The sequence below is a fragment of the Hyla sarda genome, chromosome 1 (genome assembly GCF_029499605.1).
Source record: "Hyla sarda isolate aHylSar1 chromosome 1, aHylSar1.hap1, whole genome shotgun sequence".
Lineage (NCBI taxonomy): Eukaryota > Metazoa > Chordata > Amphibia > Anura > Hylidae > Hyla > Hyla sarda.
In genome coordinates this window covers 423,489,311-423,516,452 of record NC_079189.1, presented here as the reverse complement: position 1 = coordinate 423,516,452, position 27,142 = coordinate 423,489,311, and the positions used below count along the sequence as shown (strand labels likewise).

Here is a 27,142-nt window from a genome sequence, read left to right as displayed (position 1 = left end):
AGGTATGACCTAACAATATACACATACATTTTATAATATTACATCTGAATATTGTAAAAAAAAAAAGTCTTCCTCTGTTGATCAGTGAAAGAAAAGCCGAGTTAATAGTTGCATATAAACATATTACTGCTTCCACAGCTGTATCCATGACTCTTAAAGGGGTACTCTGCCCCAAGACATCTTATCACCTTGGCATTGGCACCCCAGACATCCGGTGCACGGAACGAACTTCACTCCATGCTGTATGACTGGCGATGCTGAGCTTGAAACGTCACAGAGTGACATCACGTCTATGCCCCCTTAATGCCAGATAATGGGAGGGGGCGTGATGACCACCACGCCCCCCTCCCCCCCGTAGACTTGCATTGAAGAGGTGTGGACGTGATATCCAGAGCGGGGAGTGACCATGACGTCACGAGCATCTGAAGCTGCACGCAACACTCTAAACAAATGCCTGGTGCATTTGGGATATCGTGGGGGTCCACATCGGTGGGAGCCCCACTATCCTTTGGATAGAGGTTAAGATGTCTATAGGCGGAGTACCCCTTTAAAAACAATTGGATTACAGTATTTGGTAAGAACTTGGCATGGGCAAAGTTGTCAAAAGTTATTTATCATAACCTCCTAATATCATCAGTAACACCTTTATTTTATAGGTACTGTAAGGTGGACAATATTTCTTGAAAAAATATTTTCTTAATGGCGATTTTTACATCTTTGTTACGAAAGCTATATATCAGAGGGTTTAGCACAGGGGTTACTACTATGTAAACAATAGACAGTACTTTATTTAATTCAAAATTTGTACTGGATCTTGGGCGAACATAAACAAAGGCCACTGCCCCAAAGAAAATAACTACAACTGTAAGGTGTGAAGCACAGGTCGAAAAAGCCTTGCATTTCCCTGTCAGGGAAGGGATAGTTGCGATTGTCATTATAATACGAATATAAGTTCCCAAGGTCAAAGCAAATGAAAACAAGACTATTGCAGAAGCAGAGAAGAAATTTAAGGTCTGCAGCTTGTTTGTATTGTGACATGATAATTGCAGCAAAGGTGAAAGATCACAGAAGAAATGCTGAATATTTTTACCACAAAACCTTAATTTGGCAATTATGAAAGTGGGGATAAGGTTTGTAGAACAGCCCATTATCCAACAAGCCAGAACCAGGTTACGACACACAGGGCCGCTCATTATTAGCTTATAGCGCAGTGGGTTGCATATGGCACAATATCTATCATAGGACATAACCGATAAAAGAAAACACTCAGTGGACCCTAAGCCGAAGAAAAAATAAAACTGGGCAATACAACTTCTAAAAGATATAAATTTTTCCCTCCCAGTTAAGAGAACAAGGATTTGGGGAATTGTTACAGACGTGTATAAAATTTCAATAAAGGACAGGTTACTGATAAAGAAGTACATGGGACTGTGGAGGTGGACATCAGTGCAGGTTATGGTTATAATGATGATATTTCCTGTGAGAGTTAAGACGTACATGATGGAAATGATTCCAAACACACTCCAGTGCCATGTGTGGAACACAGGGAATCCCAGCAAGATGAAGTCTGTAATGTTATTAGAGAACGCACTCTCCATCCTGCAGAAATATTGAGAGTGTTTTAGTACAACAATAACACAAAATAATATATAATTGCTTATTATTAATGTTTATGTTGTTAGTTAATTTACAGTTAAACTTTTTGTAATGAGGTTAGCTGCAGGTCAAATACAGCAATAAATTGTTCAGGCTTATAAATCTAAGGATAGATTCAATGATATTTGAATATATTTAAATAATGTAAATTATTATATTGAACATGTGAATATTTTCCCATCAAGTCTCATTTTGTTTAAAGCATGCAAATACTGTATATATTATGCAGTGACATTGCTGTATTCTTAGCTTTTTAAGTGGTAACGTAAGACAAAATAAAGGTTAAAATAAACAATAAAAATAACAAAAAGAATGGGAGCATTGAGCCAAATTAAATGCATGAATATACAAATTAAAGGGGTAATCCAGTAATAGAAAAACAGCTAATTTCTTCCAAATACCGCACCACAACTGTCTGCAGGTTGTATGGGGAATTACAATTTGTCTCTATTTACTTCAATGAAACTGAGCTTCAATAGCACACACAACCTGAGGATGAGTGGGGTGCTGTTTTTGGAAGAAATTACCTCTGTTTTTTAAAGGCCGGTTTCCCTCTTTTAAGTGGACAAATGTTGTAAGCTTGATTTTATATTTAGTTTTAATGTTAAAGATCGGAAAATTGTTACCTCTCATTATACTTACACTACAAAGGAGTCACTCTAAAAATGATGCATTTACTAGAAATAATTATGGCGATCAGAAAGAAAATATTACTATATTCCAGGCTAAATAAACATGTTTGGTGTTGATATATTCTTTGTTCTTTCTGTATTTACAAGCTACTAGCATGATTAAACAACTATAAAATGACAAATATCTCACAATAGAAATAAAAGTATGAGAAAGCAATTACAAGAGTGCACACAAGTAAATTAGCTGTGATCTGAAAGTCTGCAATAGTCAAAAGAATGACAATATATGTAGTTTTAATGAATGAGGATGATGTTTCCCCTGTGTATGCCTATGCTAAATAGCCATGACCCTTTGAGATAGTGATGTTTTAGCAACAAATATTAATGGTTATAAAAATTAAAAATAAAACAATTTGTAGCATATTCCCTGTAGCCTATTCCCTGTACATTCTGTTTGTTAAATCTGTAATAACAAACTAAGGAAGACATAAAAAAACAATAATAAAAGCAATCTATTAGTCAGGATAAGGAGCCGTGCTACCCTACAATTAGATATCAGCACAACAAACTACTCCCAGGAAACACAGATAAAACCGTGCACACCCAAAATATTATTGTCAAGATTATTATCAAACTTTATTATACATAATTACAACAGACAAAGACATGATTAAAACACAATTAAAAATCCCATAAAAAGGAGAGAGGGCTGGTCTACAACAAAAGGGGGCACAAGGCTCATCCTCTGGGGTACACATGGTACAAAGTTGTATTATTACCGTATATACTCGAGAATAAGCAAAGTTTTTCAGCATGATTTTTCATGCTGAACCCCCCCCCCCTCGGCTTATACTCGAGTGAACTCTCTGCCCTCAGTGGTCTTCAACTTGCGGACCTCCAGATGTTTCAAAACTACAACTCCCACCATGCCTGGAAGACCACTGCGGCCTTCATCATCATCCAGCCCCCCCCCCCCCTTTTGTTTTGTACTCACCTCCCCTGGGTGGGAAGGAAGGGTGAGCTGGTCCTGGCAGGGACCATCCGGTGGGGAGGGATAGTCGTTCTGGGTTGTCCATCTTCATCGGGGGGGCCTCTTCTCCACGCTTCGGGCCCGGCCCCGAAATAGTGACGTTGCCTTGACGATGACGCACAGGGACGTTCATGCGCAATGTCCCTGTGCGTCCTCGTCAAGGCAACGTCACTATTCCGGGCCTAAAGCGTGGAGAAGAGGCCCCCCAGTGAAGATGGACTGCCCGGAACGACTATCGCTCCCCACCGGACGGTTCCTGCAGCACAAATTGCCCGGACCAGCTCACCTTTCCTTCCCGCAGAATGGAGGTGAGTACAAAACGAAAGGGGGAGGGGGGTCTGGATGATGACGAAGGTCGCAGTGGTCTTCAACCTGTGGAGCTCCAGATGTTTCAAAACTACAACTCCCAGCATGCCCGGACAGCCGATGGCTGTCTGGGCATGCTGGGAGTTGTAGTTTTGAAACATCTGAAGCTCTGCAGGTTGAAGACCACTGTTCAGACATTGACAGGCGGAGATGATGAAGGGGGGGTGGCGTGGGATGATAACAGGTGGTGATGATGAAGGGGGTGTGTGGGATGATGACAGGGGGATGATGACAAGCGGTGATGAGGAAGGGGGGTGTGGGATGATGACAGGGGGATGATGACAGGCGGTGATGATGATGAATTTCCCAACCATAATTGGGAAATGTTGGTGTAGCAGCATGGTCAATCTACTCTGAGGCATCTGGCATTGGAGTCTGGAAATCATGGCTGATCCATCCCTGATTCATCTTGACAAACGTCAGTCTCTCCACATTTTTAGTGGACAGACAAGTTCGCCTTGGGGTGACTATGGCCCCGGCCGCACTAAACACCCGCTCTGATGGCACACTACTGGCCGGGCAGGACAGCTTTTCCATGGCAAACTCTGCTAGTTGTGGCCATTAATCAAGTTTGGCTGCCCAGAAGTCCAGCGGATCTTTGGTTGTTGGCATGGTCATGTCAAGGTATGCCACCACCTGCTGGTTCAGGTCTTGCTCCATGTCTACCTGCTGATGAGTTAGTTCAATATGCAGGGAAGAAAGCTACTCATCAGCGACTGTAGACTAAGGCTACTGCTGATTGAGCTGGTACTGCTCCTGCAACCCCTCCCCAGCAGCCATGGCAGTGGAAGGTGAGCGCAGAGGGCCCCCCGAGTCAGACCTGCGAGTGGATTGACCATGTGGCCGATAGGCCTCGGCCAACTGACTACGTAGAATCTCTCTGTAGTAGGTCAGTTTGTCCTCCCTCTCAGTGGGTGTAAAAAAGGCACCCATTCTGGGATGGTAGCGAGTGTCTAATAAGGGGGAGATCCAGAAGTCATCCCGCTGACGAATTTTGACAATTCGGGGGTCACTACGCAAGCAACTGAGCATGCATCATGCCATTTGCACCAGTGACTCGGAGGGACTACCTGCCTTCATCTCCACTGCATACTGCCATGGTGTGTCTGAGTCCTCTGTCTCGCCTTCCTCATAACCCTCCAGCTCCTCTGGCTGCTCCTCCTCTCCTGTCCGATGACTAGAAACACCGGCCATCTCATCCAACCTAAACTGTGCTCAGCTCTGCCCCTCATCATCCCCCTCCTTCTCCAGTTCAGCCCCCACAGGGCTCATGTAGCCTTGAGATGTAGGCGCAACGTCTCCATTGCAACGTCTCCATTTCAATCATTTGTTGTAGGAAATGTAGGAGTGGAATTACGTCGTTCATGGCGTAATCCAAGCGATTTACAAATAATGTGGCTTCCTCAAAGGGCCTCAGCAAATGGCAGGTGTCACGTATGAGCTGCCACTGGTTCACATTGAAGTTACACAGGGGAGTACTCCTATCTGCTTGGATCATCAAGAAATTGGTGATGGCTTTTCTTTGTTCGTATAGTCTGTCCAACATATGGAGGGTGGAATTCCAACGCGTGGCAACGTCACAAATAAGACTATGTTGTGGGATACCATTCTGATGCTGCAGCTCAAGGAAGTTGTGCTTGGCGGAGTACGAGTGGCTGAAGTGCATGCACAGTTCCCTTGCCATTTTCAGTATGTTTTGCAAATGGGGTGAAGACTTGAGGAAGTGCTTGACAACCAGATTCAACACGTGTGCTATGCAGGGCGCATGTTTCACACTTCCTTGTCGCAGCATGGACACGATGTTCTTCCCGCAGTCGGTCACCATGGTTCCCATTTCCAGATTTCGTGGAGTAAGCCATGCTCGGATTTCTTTACGAATATCTTTAGCAGTTTCTCCCCTGTGTGACTCTGTTCCCAAGGCAAACCATGTGAAGAACAGCTTGACACCGCCGAGCCCTACACACATGGTACGATAAAGGGCCACCGAGATTTGGATGTGCAGTGGAGGCCGAGGACACGGTGGAGGATGAGGAGGAGGCGTCACACACTGTAACAGGAACAACTGCCTGGGAGCGAGAGCGTGGAGGAGGAAGCGATGTGACCTGTCCAAGTTGCTGTTGTGGCTGTGCAGGAACCACATTTACCCAGTGGGCCGTAAAAGACAAGTATTGTCCCTGCCCGTAGTTACAGCTCCCCAAGTCGGCGCTGCCGTGCACTTTTGATCACACCGACAGGCTCAAGGACTGGCCCACCTTCTCTTGCACAAACATATGCAAGGCAGGTACTGCCTTCTTCGCAAAGAAATGACGGCTTGGGACTCTCCACCTCGGCTCGGCACAAGCCATCAATTCACTGAAAGGTGCAGAGTCCACCACTTTAAAAGGGAGGGACTGCAACACCAGCAACTTGGACAGGAGCACATTCAACTTCTGCGCTGTTGGATGAGTGGGCACATACTGTTCTCTCTTGGACATGGCTTTGCCGATGGATTGTTGGCGGAATGGTTGATTAAAAGCAGGAGAAGCAGGAGCGACAGAAGGAGGGTTTGACACACAGCTCCCTTTGGCTGAGGTGGTGGAGCCTTGGCTGGATGAAGGAGGGAGCGGATGGCCACTAGGTGATGCAGCAGGCTGGACCACTACATCGGAGCCACGGTTCTCCCAGGCCGCTTTATGGTGGTGAAGCATGTGTTGACGCAGGGCCGTGGTGCCGACATTGGGACCCTGGCCACGCTTCACCTTCTGCAGACAGATCTTGCATGTGGCTACATGAACCTCCTTCGGATGCCTTATGAAAAACTTCCACACCACCCAGTAGCTGATTTTCCCACCCGCAGACCACACTAATTGACTGCTACTTGCGCCGTCTCCAGGAACCCCTGTTCCACTACCTACCGGAAAGGTAGGCTGCCACAAAGCAGGTGGTCTCCCCCGGGCACGTTTGGCTCCTGAATTTCCACTCCTGCCACCATGCTGACTGCCAACCGTGCTACCGCATTGCTGCCTCAAGGGCAACCTGCAACTCTCTTCTCCTGATGATGATAAGGCCCCTTCTGCACCCTGCTCCCAATTCTGATCTGCTTCATCATCATCAACAGGTGTGTGCATGTCACTGATGTCCTCCTCAGGTTCCCCAACAGTGCCTGCTTCAGGACCCTGAACACTTGCAACACCGCCTCCCGCGTCACTCTCCGCATCACTACTTGGCCGCCTAGCTACAAAAACCAGGAGAACATGACAGGGTGACGCGTTTCGGTCCTAAGACTGACCTTAGTCATACACAAACATACTGTGAGTACAGACCTTATATAGGTGGCCCACCAGTCAACGACCAATAATCCGGCCGCGGCAGAATTGGGCCCTCCTCCTCTTTCGTGACGCGGGGGTGACATGTAAAGCCCGGAAAAGGAAAAAGAGGGAAGGAAGACAAGGAAAAAAAGGGGGGGGGGAGGGGGAAGGGGGAAGGAGGTAGGGATAAAAGGGCAGTCACCCTCATGTGTTACCCTGTTTCGTCACGTGAGGGTGACTGCCATTTTATCCCTACTGCCTTCCCTCCCCCTTTTTTCCTTGTCTTCCTTCCCTCTTTTTCCTTTTCCAGGCTTTACATGTCACCCCCGTGTCACAAAAGAGGAGGAGGGCCCAATTCTGCCGCGGCCGGATTATTGGTCGTTGACTGGTGGGCCACCTATATAAGGTCTGTACTCACAGTATGTTTGTGTATGACTAAGGTCCAGTCTTAGGACCTATGCGGTATACAGAAAAAAATCTGTATTTTTTAAAAACACCAGCCGGTGTATACTATTGTTTGGACTTTGACAGTATGGAGCACCTTGACAGATTAACAGGTACTAAATGGTACAATACTTGGATGTACCTATGCGGTATGCACTGATGAGGGCAGTAATATACATAACTATACACAGAAAAAAATCCGTATTTTTGTAAAACACCAGCCGGTGAATGCTATTGTTTGGACTTTGACGGTATGGAGCACCTTGACAGCTTAACAGGTACTAAATGGTACAATACTTGGATGTACCTATGCGGCATGCACTGATGAGAGCAGTAATATGCGTAACTATGCGCAGAAAAAACTCTCTATTTTTAAAAACACCAGCGGATGGATACTATTGTTTGGACTTTGACAGTATGGAGCACCTTGACAGCTTAACTGGAACTAAATGGTACAATATTTGGATGTACCTATGTGGTATACACTAATGAGGGCAGTAATATGCGTAACTATATGCAGAAAAAACTCTGTATTTTTTTAAAACACCAGCCCGTGGATACTATTGTTTGGACTTTGACGGTATGGAGCACCTTGACAGATTAACAGGTACTAAATGGTACAATACTTGGATGTACCTATGCGGTATGCACTGATGAGGGCAGTAATATGCGTAACTATACGCAGAAAAAACTCTGCATTGAAAAAAAAAAAAAAACAGCCGGTGAATACTGTTGTTTGGACTTGCACAGTATGTAGCACCTTGACAGATTAACAGGTACAAAATGGTACAAATGCACTACAGTCCACTGAACAATCACGTATTTCTGAACAGCAGCAGGACCCAACAGTGCAGCACCACAAAAAAACTAAAATTAATACAGGAATTAAACCCTAAATTGCACTCTGTCACACTCTGAGCAGCAGGAGATTTGTGGAGCAAAAAAAAATTCAATTGGGCTGAAAAATGAGGAGATAAGATGCTTCAGAAAGTTCAGGCAGCTTGGAGATCTGTATGAGGCAGCTGACAGCTATCTGTCCCTCTCTGCTGCAATGCTCAATAACATGAATAGGAGGTTTATATATCGTAAAATCTTCCCCAGTGAGAACACAACAGCACTGCAGTCCTGTCTTTCCCTAATGCTGATGTGACTAGCAGTTGCAGTGGTACGCTGTGGTATGAGCTATTCACACACACGCAGTCCCGTCCTCTGATTGCATAGATGAAATGAAGAGAGGCAAGATGGCCGCCGATTATTTAGGGGCTGTGACATCATAGGGGTCAGTGAACACTGATAGGCTGCATCTCACATGTGATTCAGGGTCAGCCCGCCTACCTTCATTCCCGCCGTTGTTTGCCGCCCTCCCATAATCCCCTGCCCCATGTACTCACATGTGGATCCGCCATCTTAGGTCCCCAATAGTCTGGAACACTGTAAAATGGAGTTTAATGAAGCGATTTGCGCGATCAAATTGCGGCGATATTCGCATTAGTTGCGAATCGAATTTTTCATGAAATTCGTAAGTAATTTAGGTTCGTCAACTTCAATTCGCTCATCTCTAGACACATGTATCAAACGCTTCATTAGTCTTCCTCCCTAATGGAGGTCCTTTTCCTTCTTTTTTTTTAATCTGTAAAAACTGAACAGAAGTATTCTACATATGTTCCTTCCTTTGTTTTTAGTTATTCCTTGTTTTAATTCACTTTTTCCTTTATATATCTAAAGAATGTCTTATCCCCTTTTTTCACAGACTGAGCTAGTTTTTCTTCTGCCTGCGCTTTAGAAGTTCTTATAACTTGCTTGGCCTCTTTCTGCCTAGTCTTGTAGATTTCCTTATCTTCATTGCTCTGTTTTTTTTTTTTTTTGTATAATTACTAAATGCTAGCTTTTTGTTTTTTATGATTTTGGCCACTTCTGCTGAGTACCACAGCGGTCCCTTCCTTTTTTCTGCTTTTACAGACAAGTCTAATGTAATTTTCTGTTGCCTTCAATAATGCGTCTTTTAAGTAGTCCAATTTCTCCTGGAGTCCATGTAACCCGTTCCAGTCTGATAGGGACTCATTTATGACTAATCTCAATTTTGAAAAATCTGTTCTTCTAAAATCTATAACTTTTGTTTTTGTTTGGTGTGACTACTTCACTGTTCTTATATTAAACCACACTGACTGGTGATCATTAGATCCCAAGCTTTCGCTTACAATAACATCATATACCAAATCCCCATTTGTGAATACAAAATCCAGAATGGCCTCCCTCCAGATTGGCTCCTCAACCACTTGTTGTAGAGATCATCCCAGTAGGAAATTTGGAATATCTGTACTCCTAGTAGAACTAGCTATTTTGGTTTTCCAGCTTATATCCGAAAGATTGAAATCTCCCATAATGATAACTAGACTTGAGCGAATTTTTGAAAAATTTGATTCGGCTGATAGGCCGAATTTTTTGAATACATTTACTGCGAATCGATACAATAAAGTATGTGTGTGTTTTTAACTTTTTCCTTTTTTTTTTCTTAACTTTTTACATTTTTTAGGTAGTGCTACTTTTCCCAGCATGGAACAGACTGTTCCATGATGGGAGTAGTAGTGCCTGTTCCAATAGACAGATCGCCCTGGGTGTCACTTCTGACGCCCGTTGCAATACTCCAGTATAATGTATAGAAGCGCGCTCTTCCGCGCGATCCTGCACTATGTTCTGCTATGTGAAGTTCTTCACATAACAGATTCATATTTCTGGCAGAAAGCTTTGATTGGCCAGATGGTTCCAGCCAATCACAACTCTCTGCAGGAAATATGAATAATAGGTATATACACGGCAGGGCAGGGGACCAGAGAAGAGCAGCCGTTCCCCACATCTATACATTATACAGGACAACCGAAGGGGGGTCAGGAGTGACACCCACTGTGATCTTTCCTTAACTGCAGGTACTACTGCTCCCAACATGGAGTACACTCTGCTCCATTCTGGGAGCTGAAGTACTTGCATTAACTGACAGATCGCAACAGGTGTCACTTCTTACACCTGTTCTGATCTCTCAATTAATGCAGGTACCACAGGGACTAATTATTGGGAGTGATATTATATATATTTTCACTTTACTTTTTTAGCCCATTTACGTTTTTTTTTTCCGGGCATTTAGATGTGCTGTCATGAATAATTGCGGGGGTCAGAGATGAGCCAAGGACAGGGACATTAGGATAATACAGTAGGCAAAAAAAGGCAGACAGTCTCCTTAATTTACCAAAAATCTGAAATTAACCCCTTAACGACGAGCGCCGTAAATGTACATCCTGGTGAAGTGGTACTTAACGCACTGGGACGTACATTTACGTCCTAAGCATAACCGTGAGCATCGGAGAGATGCCCGATCATGCGCGGCAGGTCCCAGCTGCTGATCGCACGGATGTCCGCCATTACCCCCTCAGATGCCGTGATCAATACAGATCACGGCATCTGCAGCATCGCGGTCACTAAAATGGATGATCGGATCATCCAGCATGGCAGACGGAGGTCCCCTCACCTGGCTCCACTGCCTTCCGGGAGTCTTCTGCTCTGATCTGCCTTCCCGCAGACCAGAGCAGAAGATGACCGATAACCCTGCTCAGTGCAATGTCCTATACATAGCACTGAACAGGATTAGCAATCGAGTGATTGCTATAAATAGTTCCATAAGGGGACTATAAAAGTGTAAAAATAAAATTTAAAAAAGTAAAAACATTTTGTTACAAAAAATTTGAAAAAACCCCTCCCCCAATAAAAATGTAAATTGTCCAATTTTTCCCTATTTCACCCCCAAAAAGTGTTAAAAAACATTTTATATACATATTTGGTATCGCCGTGTGCGTAAATATCTGAACTATTAAAATAAAATGTTAATGATACCGTATGGTGAACGGCGTGAACGTAAACATTTAAAAAATTCCAAAATAGATGCTTTTTATAACATTTTATTCCCCAAAAATGTATAAAAATTGATTAAAAGTTCTATATAAGCAAATATGGTATCAATAAAAAGTACAGATTCTGGTGCAAAAAATTAGCCCTCGTGCTGCCGCTTATACAGAAAAATGAAAAAGTTATAGGTCTTCAAAATAGGGAGATTTTAAATGTACTTATTTGGTTAAGAAGTTTGCGATTTTTTTTTAAGCACAACAGTAATAGAAAAGTATGTTATAATGGGCATCATTTTAATCATATTGACCCAAAGAATAAAGAACACATGTCATTTTTACCGTAAATTGTACGGTGTGAAAACAAAATCTTCCAAAATTAGCAAAATTGCGGTTTTCTTTTAACCCCTTAAGGACACATGACGTTCTCATACGTCTCCATTTCCGAGTCCTTAAGGACACATGACGTATGAGAACGTCATGTGTTTTACCGGCCCCCCGCAACCATCTGGAGCGGAGCCGGTCCCCGATGCCTGCTGAAATCGTTCAGCAGGCATCGGGGCATATCGCCCAGGGGGGTCATTATGACCCCCCATGTCGGCGATGGCCGCAGATCGCTGGACAATTCAGTCCAGCGATCTGCGGCGGATTCCGGGTCAATCGGGTCTCCAGTGACCCGGTGACCCGGAATTATTGGCTGATCGGGGCCGTCAGAGACGGCCCCGATCAGCCAGAGCCAGCAGGGGTGAGGTGGCACTGGTGCCACCTCACGATCGCCCTGATTCGTCGGCCGGATTACCGGCCGACCAATCAGGGCGCCTGCTGCGGGTGTCACTCCCGCAACCCGCTCCACCCCTCTTCCGGAGGACGTGAGCGGGTGCGGGAAGACGACCCCCGGTGCTGGGGACCCCGATCCCCGGCGTCCCTGTTGGGATCGGGGCCCCAGGAGCAGCGGCGGCGGCGGAGACGACGAGGGACTGACCTGTGCGGCGAGGATCGTTGGAGGTGAGTGACAGCCTCCTGCTGTTGCTTAGCAACAGCTCCCAGCATGCAAAAAGGGCATGCTGGGAGCTGTAGTTATGCAACAGCAGGAGACAGACCACCACAACTCCCAGCATGCCCTTATGGGCATGCTGGGACTTGTAGTTTTGCAACAGCTGGAGGCACATTCTTTCTATGGAAAAGTGTACCTTCAGCTGTTGTGTAACTACAACTCCCAGCTTGCACAATCAGCTAAAGTGCATGCTGGGAGTTGTAGTGGTGCATCTGGTGGTTGCATAACTACAACTCCCAGCATGCCCCTTGGCTGTCGGTGACTGCTGAGAGTTGTAGTTTTGCAACAGCTGAAGGCACACTGAGTTAAGTAGTAAACCAGTGTGTCTCCAGCTGTTGCATAACTACAATCCCCAGCATCCCCAGCCAAAGTAGTATGCCTCCAGCTGTTGCATAACTACAACACCCAGCATGCCCTTCCGCTGTCCGTACATGCTGGGGGTTGTAGCTTTTGCAACAGCTGAAGGCACACTGGTTGCAAAACACTGAGTTTGTTACCAAACTCGGTGTTTCACAACCAGTGTGCCTCCAGCTGTTGCAAAACTACAACTCCCAGCATGCACTGATAGACCGTACATGCTGGGAGTTGTAGTTTTGCAACAGCTGGATGTTCCCCCCCCCCCAATGTGAACGTACAGGGTACACTCACATGGGCGGAGGATTACAGTTAGTATCCGGCTGCAAGTTTGAGGTACGGCAAAACTTCTGCCGCAGCTCAAACTGCCAGCGAGAAACTACTGTGAACCCCCCGCCCGTGCGACTGTACCCTAAAAACACTACACTACACTAACACACAATAAAATAAAAAGTAAAAAACACTACATATACACACACCCCTACACAGCCCCCCTCCCCAATAAAAATGAAAAACGTCTGGTACGCCACTGTTTCCAAAACGGAGCCTCCAGCGGTTGCAAAACTACAACTCCCAGCATGCACTGATAGACCGTACATGCTGGGAGTTGTAGTTTTGCAACAGCTGGATGTTCCCCCCCCCCCCCAATGTGAACGTACAGGGTACACTCACATGGGCGGAGGATTACAGTAAGTATCCGGCTGCAAGTTTGAGCTGCGTCAAATTTTCTGCCGTAGCTCAAACTGCCAGCGAGAAACTACTGTGAACCCCCGCCCGTGCGACTGTACCCTAAAAACACTACACTACACTAACACAAAATAAAATAAAAAGTAAAAAACACTACATATACACATACCCCTATACAACCCCCCTCCCCAATAAAAATGAAAAACGTCTGGTACGCCACTGTTTCCAAAACGGAGCCTCCAGCTGTTGCAAAACAACTACTCCCAGTATTGCCAGATAGCCGTTGACTGTCCAGGCATGCTGGGAGTTTTACAACAACTGGAGGCACCCTGTTTGGGAATCACTGGCGTAGAATACCCCTATGTCCACCCCTATGCAAGTCCCTAATTTAGGCCTCAAATGCGCATGGCGCTCTCACTTTGGAGCCCTGTCGTATTTCAAGGCAACAGTTTAGGGCCACATATGGGGTATCGCCGTACTCGGGAGAAATTGGGCTTCAAATTTTGGGGGGTATTTTCTGCTATTACCCTTTTAAAAAATGTAAAATTTTTGGGAAAACAAGCATTTTAGGTAAAAAAAATATATATTTTTTTACATATGCAAAAGTCGTGAAACACCTGTAGGGTATTAAGGTTCAAATTACCCCTTGTTACGTTCCCCGAGGGGTCTAGTTTCCAAAATAGTATGCCATGTGTTTTTTTTTTGCTGTCCTGGCACCATAGGGGCTTCCTAAATGCGGCATGCCCCCAGAGCAAAATTCACTTTCAAAAAGCCAAATGTGACTCCTTCTCTTCTGAGACCTGTAGTGCGCCAGCAGAGCACTTTTCACACCCATATGGGGTGTTTTCTGAATCGGGAGAAATTGGGCTTCAAATTTTGGGGGGTATTTTCTGCTATTACCCTTTTTAAAATTGTAAAAATTTTGGGAAACCAAGCATTTTAGGTTAAAAAAAAGTATATTTTTTTACATATGCAAAAGTCGTGAAACACCTGTAGGGTATTAAGGTTCACATTACCCCTTGTTACGTTCCCCGAGGGGTCTAGTTTCCAAAATGGTATGCCATGTGTTTTTTTTTTGCTGTCCTGGCACCATAGGGGCTTCCTAAATGCGGCATGCCCCCAGAGCAAAATTCACTTTCAAAAAGCCAAATGTGACTCCTTCTCTTCTGAGACCTGTAGTGTGCCAGCAGAGCACTTTTCACACCCATATGGGGTGTTTTCTGAATCGGGAGAAATTGGGCTTCAAATTTTGGGGGGTATTTTCTGCTATTACCCTTTTTAAAATTGTAAAAATTTTGGGAAACCAAGCATTTTAGGTAAAAAAAATATATATTTTTTTACATATGCAAAAGTCGTGAAACACCTGTAGGGTATTAAGGTTCACATTACCCCTTGTTACGTTCCCCGAGGGGTCTAGTTTCCAAAATGGTAAGCCATGTGTTTTTTTTTTGCTGTTCTGGCACCATAGGGGCTTCCTAAATGCGGCATGCCCCCAGAGCAAAATTTGCTTTCAAAAAGCCAAATGTGACTCCTTCTCTTCTGAGACCTGTAGTGCACCAGCAGAGCACTTTTCACCCCCATGCGAGGTGTTTTCTGTATCGGGAGAAATTGGGCTTCAAATTTTGGGGGGTATTTTCTGCTATTACCCTTTTTAAAAATGTAAAATTTTTGGGAAACCAAGCATTTTAGGTAAAAAAAATATATATATTTTTTACATATGCAAAAGTCGTGAAATACCTGTAGGGTATTAAGGTTCACTTTACCCCTTGTTACGTTCCCTGAGGGGTCTAGTTTCCAAAATGGTATGCCATGTGTTTTTTTTTGCTGTCCTGGCACCAAAGGGGCTTCCTAAATGCGGCATGCCCCCCAAAAACCATTTGTCGCTCCTTCCCTTCTGAGCCCTCTACTGCGCCCGCCGAACAATTAACATAGACATATGAGGTATGTGCTTACTCGAGAGAAATTGGGTTTCAAATACAAGTAAAAAATTTTTCCTTTTTATCCCTTGCAAAAATTCAAAAATTGGGTCTACAAGAACATGCGAGTGTAAAAAATGAAGATTTTGAATTTTCTCCTTCACTTTGCTGCTATTCCTGTGAAACACCTAAAGGGTTAATACACTTACTGAATGTAATTTTGAATACTTTGGGGGGTGTAGTTTTTATAATGGGGTCTTTTATGGGGCATTTCTAATATGAAGGCCCTTCAAATCCACTTCAAACGTGAACTGGTCCATGAAAAATAGCGAGTTTGAAAATTTTGTGAAAAATTTCAAAATTGCTGCTGAACTTTGAAGCCCTCTGGTGTCTTCCAAAAGTAAAAACTCATAAATTTTATGATGCAAACATAAACTAGACATATTGTATATGTGAACCCCAAAAAAATATATTTTGAATATCCATTTTCCTTACAAGCAGAGAGCTTCAAAGTTAGAAAAATGCAAAATTTTCATTTTTTTCATCAAATTTTGGGATTTTTCACCAAGAAAGGATGCAAGTTACCATAAAATTTTACCACTAAGTTAAAGTAGAATATGTCACGAAAAAACAATCTCGGAATCAGAATGATAACTAAAAGCATTCCAGAGTTATTAATGTTTAAAGTGACAGTGGTCAGAATTGCAAAAAACGCTCCGGTCCTTAAGGTATAAAATGGCCTGGTCCTTAAGGGGTTAAATTTCACCATACAAATAGTATTATTTTGGTTGCGCCATACATTTAATGGTAAAGTGAGTGATGGCATTACAACAGAAAACTGGTCCAGCAAAAAACAAGCCTGCATACTAGTCTGTGGATGAAAATATAAAAGAGTTATGATTTTTTGAAGGCGAGGAGGAAAAAACAAAAACGTAAAAATTTAATTGTCTGCATCCTTAAGGCCCAAATGGGCTGCGTCCTTTACCCCTTAATGACGCAGGATGTATATTTACATCCTGCGCCAGCTCTCGCGATACGAGGCGGGGTCGCGCTGCGACCCCGCATCACATCGCGTCGGTCCCGGCGCTCATCAACAGCCGGGACCCGTGGCTAATACCACACATCGCCGATCCCGGCAATGTGCGGTATTAACCCTTTAGAAGCGGCGGTCAAAGCTTCTAAAGTGAAAGTGAAACTATCCCGGCTAGTCAGTCGGGCTGTTCTGGACCGCCGCGGTGAAATTGCGGCATCCCGAACAGCTTACAGGACACCGGGAGGGCTCTTACCTGACTCCTCCATGTCCGATCGACGAATGACTGCTCCGTGCCTGAGATCCAAGCAGGAGCAGTCAAGCACCGATAACACTGATCACAGGCGTGTTAATACACGCCAGTGATCAGCATAGGAGATCAGTGTGTGCAGTGTTATAGGTCCCTATGGGACCTATAACACTGTAAAAAAAAAGTTAAAAAAAGTGTTAATAAAGGTAATTTAATCCCTTCCCTAATAAAAGTTTGAATCACCCCCTTTTTCCCATAAAAAATAAAACATTCTAAATTAAAATTAAAAATAAACATATGAGGCATTGCCGCGTGCGTAAATGTCCAAACTATAAAAAAATATATTTAATTAAACTGCACGGTCAATGCCAATTCCAAAGTCCAAAAAAGCGTATTTTTGGTCACTTTTTATACCATTAAAAAATGAATAAAAAGTGATCAAAAAGTTTGATCAAAACAAAAATCATACCGATAGAAACTTCAGATCACGGCGCAAAAAATGAGTCCTCCTCCCGCCTTGTACGTGGAAAAAAAAAAGTTATAGGGATCAGAAGATGACATTTTTAAACGTATAAATTTTCCTGCATATAGTTATGATTTTTTCCAGAAGTACGACAAAATCAAATCTATATAAGTAGGGTTTCATTTTAACTATATGGACCTACAGAATAATGATAAGGTATCATTTTTACCGAAATATGCACTGCGTAGAAACAGAAGCCCCCAAAACTTACAAAATGGCGTTTTTTCTTCGATTTTGTCGCCCAATGATTTTGTTTTCCGTTTCGCCGTGAATTTGTGGGTAAAATTACTAATTTCACTGCAAAGTAGAATTGGTGATGCAATAAATAAGCCAGAATATTAATTTTTAGGTGGAAAATTTAAAGGGTTATGATTTTTAAAAGGTAAGGAGGAAAAAACGAAAGTGCAAAAACTGAAAAACCCTGAGTCCTTAAGGGGTTAATGGGTTAAAGATACTTCAAATTGTTATTTGCAGAGGCAGATGGCCAGGAAAATAATGTATGTATGTATTTAATGTAACTGGGAAAGACAATGTCATTGTAGTTATACAGTATGAGCTGGTTTTAATTTACAAATTACTGAAAAACCCTTCTTGCAATTCCAATGTCTCTGCTCTGTATGTGAAGAATCCGTTATTTTTTATGTAGAGGATGATGGCAGTTGTAGTTCCTGAATTCCAGTACAGTGGTTGCAGTAGGACCAGCAGGGAGTCTATGGCCATCCTGGGGCCGTATGAATGGAAGAAATAAAGTTTTGAAAAATACAGTAGCTGCTCTAATTACAGCAAATTAACCCCATAAGGACGCATGACGTACTGGAACATCATGTGTCCGCTCCCGATCTATAATGCGGGGCCACGGCGTGGCCCCGCGTCATAGCGGGTCGGGCCCTGCCTCTAACAACTGCCAGGACCCTTGGCTAACAGCGTGCGGCATTGATCGCGTTGCCGCGCGCTATTAACCCTTTAGACAAGGAGTTCAAAGTTGAACGCCGCGTCTAAAGTAAAAGTATTCCGGTTAGCTCAGTGGGCTGTTCGGGATAGCCGCACCGAAATCGCTTTATCCCGAAAAGCTTACAGGACAGCAGGAGGGTCCCTACCTGCCTCCTCGCTGTCCGATCGCCGAATGACTGCTCAGTGCCTGAGATCCAGGCATGAGCAGTCAAGCGGCAGAATCATCATCAAAGATCATTTAACCCCTTCCCTATTAAAAGTTTGAATCACCCCCCTTTTCCCATAAATAAAAATAAAAATAAACATATACGATATCGCCGCGTGCGTAAATGTCCGAACTATAAAAATATATAGTTATTAAACCGCACAGTCAATGGCGTACGTGCAAAAAAATTCCAAATTCCAAAATAGTGCATTTTTGGTCACTTTTTATATCATGAAAAAAATCGATCAATCGATCAATAAGTCCTATCAAAGCAAAAATACTACTGCTAAAAACTTCAGATCACGGCGCAAAAAATGAGCCCTCATACCGCCCCATATGCGCACAAATAAAAAAGTTATAGGGGTCAGAAAATGACAATTTTAAACGTATTAATTTTCCTGCATGTTGTTATGATTTTTTCCAGAATTACGACAAAATCAAACCTATATAAGTAGGATATCATTTTAATCGTATGGACCTACAGAATAAAGATAAGGTGTCATTTTTACCGAAAAATGTACTGTGTAGAAACGGAAGCCCCCAAAATTTACAAAACAGCGTTTTATTTTTTTCAATTTTGTCTCACAATGATTTTTTTTCCCGTTTTGCCGTCGATTTTTGCGTAAAATGACTGACGTAATTACAAATTAGAATTGGTGGCGCAAAAAAAAAAATCCATCATATGGATTTTTAGGTGCAAAATTGAAAGAGTCTTGATTTTTTAAAGGCAAGGAGGAAAAAACGAAAATGCAAAAACGGAAAAACCCTCGGTCCTTAAGGGGTCAAGGTTAATTGAAAAATGAGACCACATTGACCAATTAAGGTCAAATAGGTTATAGAACATCAAAGGAATGTAGGTGAAGTGGTTTAACCTTAATTGGCCGTGGTTTTATTATTCAACTAGTTGAGTACCCGGCGTTGCCCGGTTTTTCCTTCCTAATCCTTGTTGGGAGGAAAAAAAACAAAGGAGAAAGCTTTTAACTTCATATCCCGTCCTCATATATTGTTGTCATATCCCAACCCCATATCCCGTCCTCCTATCCCGACCTCATATCCCGACCTCCTATCCTCACCTCTTATCCCGACCTCCTATCCCGACTTCCTATCCTGTCCTCCTATCTCAACCTCTTATCTCGACCTCCTATCCCTTCCTCATATCCTGTCCTTCTATTTCGACCTCCTATCTTGACCTCCTATCCCAACCTCCTCTACTATCCTCCTATCTTGACCTCTTATCCCGACCTCCTATCCCTTCCTCACATCCTGTCCTCCTATCTCGATCTCCTATCCCGTCCTCCTATCTCGACCTCCAATCTCGACCTCCTATCCCGACCTCCTATCCCGTCCTCCTATCTCATCCTCCTATCCCGACCTCATATCCCGTCCTCCTATTTCGACCTCCTATCCCGTCCTCCTATCTCGACCTCCTATCCTGTCCTCCTATCTCGTCCTCTTATCTCGACCTCCTATCCCGACCTCCTAAACCTTCCTCATATCCTGTCCTTCTATTTCGACCTCCTATCTTGACCTCCTATCCCGACCTCCTATCCCGTCCTCCTGTCTCAACCTCCTAACCCGTCCTCCTATCTCGACCTCCAATCTTGACCTCCTATCCTGACCTCCTATCCTGTCCTCCTATCTCATCCTCCTATCCCGACCTCCTTTCCAGTCCTCCTTTCCTGACCTCCTATCTCTACCTCCTATCCTGACCTGCTATCCCGACCTCCTATCCCATTCTCATATCCCATCCTCATATCCCATCCTCATATCCCGTCCCCCTATCTCGACCTCCTATCCCGACCTCCTATCCTGACCTCATATCCCGTCCTCACAGTTTGCAAACATATACTTTGCACTGTTTGCAAACTGACTGTCAGTGGGTCCCGCAGCATATCTCAATACTGTTGCAGGACCTGCAAGCATATTGATTATATGTAGCATATGGATAAAATGTAATAATAAATACTGTAGATGTATGTAGATGTAAACTTTCACATTAGATTATATATATATATATATATATATATATATATATATATATATATATTTGCCATCTATCCCTAAAAAGGACTTTTAATAAGTCCTTTTAGGGATGAACGAATCGAATCTGATAATCCAAATTCATTATGAATTTCAGGAAAAATTTGATTTGCAACAGATGCGAATACTGCCATGACTCTATTGCGCAAATCGCTTCATTAAACTCCATTTACTGCGGTCAAGGCTCCAGGGCATCTAAAATGGCAGATCCACATTTCAGGACATGGGGCAATGAATCATGGGAAAGTGGGAACAAGGGTTGGCAGGATGACCCTGAGTCACATGCAGCATGCAACCTATCAGCAGCCAGTCACCCCTGTGATGTCACAGCCCTATATTGGCAGCCATCTTCCGGCCAGTGACTCCAGTGACTCCAGAGAGAGAGGGACAGAGAGAGGGACAGAAAAGCATTTTTACACCAGCGATTCACCTCAAGCCAAATTTCACCTACAAGCATTGATAGGGAAGGGAGAGAGATTGAGAGTGAACTTTCACCTGTGGGTGTATTACAGCAGGCTGCCAGCAGCGATTCACCTGAAGCCCAAGTCCAGCCTACAAGCACTGATATAGAAAAGAGAGAGTGAGAGAGAAAGTCCAGCCAAAAGTAGACACCTGCTGGTGTTGTAGACAAGTACTGTTTTAAGCGGCCTACTGGAGTGCCTTGAACTCCCTTATAAGTGCATACCACATATGTACATCTAAGTGTTGCACCATTTTGTTCCTGTTAAAGTCTAAAGGGCCTAGTTCATTGCAAGGCCAGCCAAAAGAAAACACATGCTGGTATTGTAGACAAATACCGTTTTAAGCATAGTGGAGCGTATTGTCCTCCACACAAATACACACTAAGCATGTCAGGCAGAGAAGTGCCAGGACGTGCACAGAGGAGTGGCAGAGGCCTAAATTCATCAGGCAGAGGTCGCAGCAGACTAGGGGCGAGTGGCAGCAGAAGTAGCAATGAGAAGCCTGAGCTTCTGGTATCAGCTAGCGGTCATGTCTCGACCAGCAACCCATCTGTCGTCATTGATTGGTTAACACGGTCATCCACTTCATTACAAGCGACATCTTATACCCCCAATCAACAGTCGGTGGGTTCCTCAAACACAACAACCCTCAGTTGGAATGGCCCGAGAGCAGTCCCAGTCCTCCCATTACCTCTGTCCTAATCTGTTCCCTCCCCTACAGAACTATATTATGCTTTGGGCTCAGCTCCACAATTCACTGAGGACGATCTAATAGAAGACAGTCAGCAACTACTGCCCAGCCAAGAAGTGGAGGAGACATTCGCCGCTTCCTCTGCTAGGCAGGCAAGTAGTGATGAGGAGAGTGACAATGGAGGTGGTGTTGCCAGCATTCAGGCTCCTGAAACAGACACTGTTGAGGAACCTGAGGAGGACATCAGTGATGTGCAGACACAACTCGATGATGATGAAGCAGATCACACTTGGTAGCTGGGTGCAGAAGGGGCTTCATCATCATCAGGAGAAGAGGGTTGCAATTTGCCTGTAAGGCAGCAGATGAGCAGCAAGGTGGTAGCATGGTTGGCAGTCAGCATGGTGGCCTGTTGGTGTGTACCAAAGTGAAAGGGCGCCAACGTGTGGAGCTGTATCTACTGTCCTTTACAGCCCACTGGGAAAATGTGGTTCCTGCTTTGCCACCACAGCAACTTGGACAGGTTACGCCACTTTCGCCTCCACGCTCTCAGACCGTTGGTCCTGTGACAGTGTGCGACTCTGTCTCCTCAGCCTCCACTGCACAGACAAGTCCCTTCCAGCATACTATCTGTGCAGGGCACGCCAGTGTCACACCGTTCTTCACATGGTTTGCCTCGGCAAACAGAGTCCCACAGGGGAGGACCTGCTAAAAGTAATTTATCAAGAAATCGAATTATGGCTTACTCCACAAAAACTGGAAATGGGCACCATGGTGACCGATAACGGGAAGAACATCTTGTCTGCACTGCGACAAGGAAGCCTGAGACATGCGCCCTGCATGGCACACGTGTTCAATCTGGTTGTCAAGTGGTTCCTGAAGTGTTCCCCCCATCTGCAAGACATCCTAACAATGAGAAGGAAACTTTGCATGCACTTCAGCCACTCGTACACTGCAAAGCACACCCTCCTTGAGCTGCAGCGTCAGAACGGCATCCCTCAACATAGTCAGATTTGCAAGGTTTCCACACATTGGAATTCCGCCCTCCATATGTTGGACCGACTATATGAAAAGAGTAAAGGCATCACCGATTTCTTGATAGGGGTACTCCCCTGTGTAACTACAATGTCAACCAGTGGCAGCTCATAGGTGACACCTGCTGTTTGCTCAGGCCCTTTGAGGAAGCCACCTTATTAGTCAGTCGCCAGGATTACAGGATGAACGATGTCATTCCACTGCTTCATTTACTACAACACATGTTGGAAACGATGGCTGGTCAGGGCACCAGTGAAGTGGCGCCTACATCTCACGGCCACATGAGCCCTGTGGGGGGATGAACTGGAGGAGGAGAAGGGGGGGAGGGGCACAGTGGAGCACAGTTTAGTTTTCACAAGATGGGTGGTTTTTCTAGTTATCTGACAGGAGAGGAGGAGCAGGAGAAGTCAGAGGAGCTAGAGGGGTATGAGGAAGGCGAGACAGAGGAACCAGAAACACAGTGGCAGTATGCAGTGGAGATGGAGGCAGGGAGCCCCTGCACAAAGTCACTTGCACAAATGGCATGATGCATGCTCAATTGCTTGCGTGGTGACCACCGAATTGCTACCATTTGGCAGCGGGATAACTTCTGGCTCTCCACCTTATTGGACCGTCGCTACCAGCACAAAATGGGGGCCTTTTTAACACCAACTGAGGGTGAGAACAAACTGACCAACTACAGAGATTTCCTACGTAGACAGTTGGCCTCTCGCAGTTCTGACTCGGGGGGGGGGGGGGGGGCGCCCTCTGCGCTCACCTTCCACTGCCATGGCTGCTGGGGAGGGGTGGGGTGGCAGGAGCAGTACCAGCTCCATCAGCAGCAGCCTGAGTCTACAGTTGCTGATGAGTAGCTTTCTTCACCCGCATAGTGAAGTAACTCATCAGCAGCAGTTAGACCTGGAGCAGAACCTCAACCAGCAGGTGGTGGCATACCTTGACATGACCATGCCAACACACCTTGAAGATTCGCTGGACTTCTGGGCAGCGAAACTTGATTTGTGGCCACAACGAGTTTGCCCTGGAAAAGCTGTCCTGCCCGGCCAGTAGTGTGCCATCAGAGCAGGTCATAGTAACCACAAGGAGAAGTCGTCAGTCCACTAAAAATGTCGAGAGACTAACCTTTGTGAAGAAGAATCAGGCATGGATCAGCCAGGATTTCCACCCACAAATGCCTGATGCATCAGAGTAGGTTGACCATGATGCCACACCAACACTTCACAAATATGAATAGGGCAAAACATACATTTAAGGTGCTGCTCCCAAGTTACAGACATTCCTCCGCATCAGACCACAAGTAAGTATTGAGGATATACATTAGCTAAAACTTAATTTTTCTTAAGATAAAATATATGTACCCACATTTTTTCTTTTTTTAAATCAAACAAAAGTAAACGTGTGCAAAACACACCATGTGCCACCTACACCACCAAGTATTGATGTGATGCAAAGACCTCTAAAATGTGGTAGGGAACAACTTATGGTTCATTGTAATCAATGGGGGTAAAAACTTTCCCTGTAAGGCCCTACTCTCACATTATTAATTTCCTTCTTGGCAAGTGTTACTCGTCCTAAAAAGGGCGGCCCCACACAGGAACAACTCCCTATTTCCACCTACAAACACTGCCATTTCCCAGGGTTTTTAGGTGGAAATAGGAAGAGCTTCCTGTGTGGGCCACCCTTTTTAGGGCAAGTAACACTTGCCAAGAATGGAATTAATAGGGCAAGAGTAGGGCCATACAGGGGAATTTTTTTTACCCCCACCTCCTACAATGAACAATATGTTGTTCCCTTCCACCTTTTAAAGGTCTTTGCATCACACCAATACTTGGTGGTGTAGGTAGCATATGGTGTTTTGTTGCACTTTTCCTTTTGTTTGATTTGAAAAAAAAAATGGGTACATATATTTTTTCTTAACAATATTATTAAAAGTTAAGCTGTGTCATTCAGCCACTAAATGGTCTCCTCATGCTGCCACCACCTCCACACTGTGTCATTATGCCACTATATGGTCTCCTCATGCTGCCACCACCTCCAGGCTGTGTCATTAAGCCACTGCATGGTCTCCTCATGCTGCCGCCACCTCCACACTGTGTCATTCAGCCACTAATATGGTCTTCTCATGCTGCCATCAACACCAGGCTGCGTCATTCAGTCACTTTGTGGTCTCCTTTTGCTGCCACCAACACCATGCTGTGTCATTCAGCCATTAAATGCTCTCCTCATGCTGCCGCTACCTCCATGCTGTGTTATTCAGCCACTATATGGTCTCCTCATTTTGTCGCCACCTCCACGCTGTATTATTCAGGCACTGTATGGTCTCCTCATGCTGCCGCCACCGCCAGGCTGTGTCATTCAGCGACTATATGGTCTCCTCATACAGGCTCTGTAATTGTGCCGCCACGAGACAGTGATTCTAATAGGGATGCTTCTAATCTGCATGTCATACTAAATAACAGTATTATTTCACAAACCCGGCACACACCCTATGATGGTTGCAGCAAGGCAAAGTATTCTACACAAAAAAGAAAAATTGCCAGCACAACTACCTAATACACAGGTGCCTGCTGTTGTGGCAAATACTGAGTATACAAAAAAGAAAGAAAGATTGCAGCAGCACACTTGGTCAAAAAATGGAAGCTCTTTGTGCATTTCTTTTATCAAAACGTGTCCTGCATCCACCATGGGAAGGTGGCCTCATTTAGGATGGGACCCTAACATGCTAAATCAATTCACCTTCTGCTGGGCATATGGCCTCTGACTGGATGACATGCAGGATCCACTATAACATTAAAATTAAAAACCTCCAATGAGGTTGCCCCATTTTGGATGGGACCCTGACATGCTTAATTCACTCACCTTCTGCTGGGCATTTGGCCTCCTACTGGGTTACATGCAGACTCCACTACCAATTTAAAACCTCCTGTGAACAGGGCGGGGTGCTGGTCTAGAGAGGGCGCCATTCCTCCTTGCTTGTAAAGAAAAACCACAAAAAAGAAAAATAGCCAGCACAGCTACCTAATACACGGGTGCACGCTGCTGTGGCAAATACTGAGTATACAAAAAACTTGTATATTAATCGTACATCATACTGGTCTTCCAATTTAATATTGTTGGGTACCGTATGTTACGATGGACGTATAATAGGCTCTACAAGAATAATATACTGGAGCCGTTAATAACAAGGACGATTCTGGAAATTGTTGCATATACCGTATTTATCAGCGTTTTTAGCCTAAAGTGCGTGTTATACGCCGATAAGCCGCTGCAGTTCAATTATTTAAAGCGGGCGCTTTAAATCAATGAACTGCAGCAGCTTTGCAGGTGCAGAGACAGCCAGCGCTGCCGGCTTCTCTGCCCCTGCCTGCCCTGGGGTCTAGAGCCCTGCTGCCGGCCCTTCTCTCCCCCTGGCTATCGGCGCCGCTGCCCGTTCTCTCCCCCTGACTATCGGCGGGGCTAGCGGCGCCGACAGACAGGGGGAGAGAAGGGGCAGCGGCACCCATTGCCGGCGCCGCTGCCCCGTTGCCTCCCCCCATCCCCGGTTGCATAATTACCTGTTGCCGGGGTCGGGTCCACGCTGTTTCAGGCCTCCGGTGTGCATCCCCTGCGTCGATGCTATGCACTGCACGGCACGGCGCATGACGTCAGTGCGCCGCGCCGTGCAGTGCATCGCAACGACGCAGGGGATGCACACCGGTGGCCTGAAGCAGCGCGGACTGGCTGTCGGCGCCGCTGCCCCATTGTCGGCGTCGCTTCTCTCCCCCTGGCTATCGGCGCCAGCAATGGGGCGCCGGCACCGATAGTCAGGGGGAGAGAACGGGCAGTGGCGCAGATAGCCAGCGGGAGAGAAGCGGCGGCAGCAGGGCTCTAGACCCCAGGAAAGGCAGGGGGAGAGAAGCGGGCAGTGACGGCCTCTCTCCCCCTGTCTTTCCTGGGGGTGTATCGGGGTATACACGCGCACACAAACGCACCCTCATTTTACCATGGATATTTGGGTAAAAAACTTTTTTTACCCAAATATCCTTGGTAAAATGAGGGTGCGTGTTATAGGCCGCTGCGTGGTATACCCCGATAAATACGGTAATTAAGGACTATTATATATATTTTTTTGTAATTTTGTATCTTGAACTCCCACACAAACAGAAATAATCTAAGGTATGGACAAATGTGCAATAATATGTAGTAATGCCGTATGCTGCTGTGCAATTTGTACAATAACAGTCAAGTTTACAGTATGTGGAATTACAGTGCAAAATAAAGGGACTCAAGAGCACTGGTGGCGGTCAGAGTGTATCTATTTTTTGATAATCTATTTCAGTATTTATATTATTTATAATATCAGTATACTTTTTATTATTTATATTAAAGGGGTACTCTGGTGAAAATGAATATTATTATTATTATTTTTTTTTTTAAATCAACTGGTGCCAGAAAGTTAAACAGAAATTACTTCTACTAAAAAATCTTAATGCTTCCTGTACTTATTAGCTGCTGAATACTACAGCGGAAATTCTTTTCTTTTTGAAACACAGAGCTGTCTGTTGACATCATGAGCACAGTGCTCTCTGCTGACATCTCTGTTCATTTCAGGAACTGTCCAGAGCAGTATATGTTTGCTATGGGGATTTCCTTTTACTCTGGACAGT

The 27,142-nt window shown here is 44.8% G+C and overlaps 1 protein-coding gene across 1 annotated transcript in view; it reads right to left on the bottom strand.

Annotated features, from left to right (window-relative positions):
• Positions 1-650: 650 nt before the first annotated feature.
• LOC130269564 (olfactory receptor 6M1-like) overlaps positions 651-27,142 on the bottom strand; it is a 41,989-nt gene continuing 15,497 nt past the window's right edge. The window contains exons 3-4 of the mRNA XM_056518123.1: positions 25,356-25,468; positions 651-1,599 (exon numbers count right to left, since the gene is read on the bottom strand). Of these exons, the coding sequence (XP_056374098.1) occupies positions 651-1,599; positions 25,356-25,468 (1,062 nt within the window). The remainder of the gene's footprint in view (positions 1,600-25,355; positions 25,469-27,142) is intronic.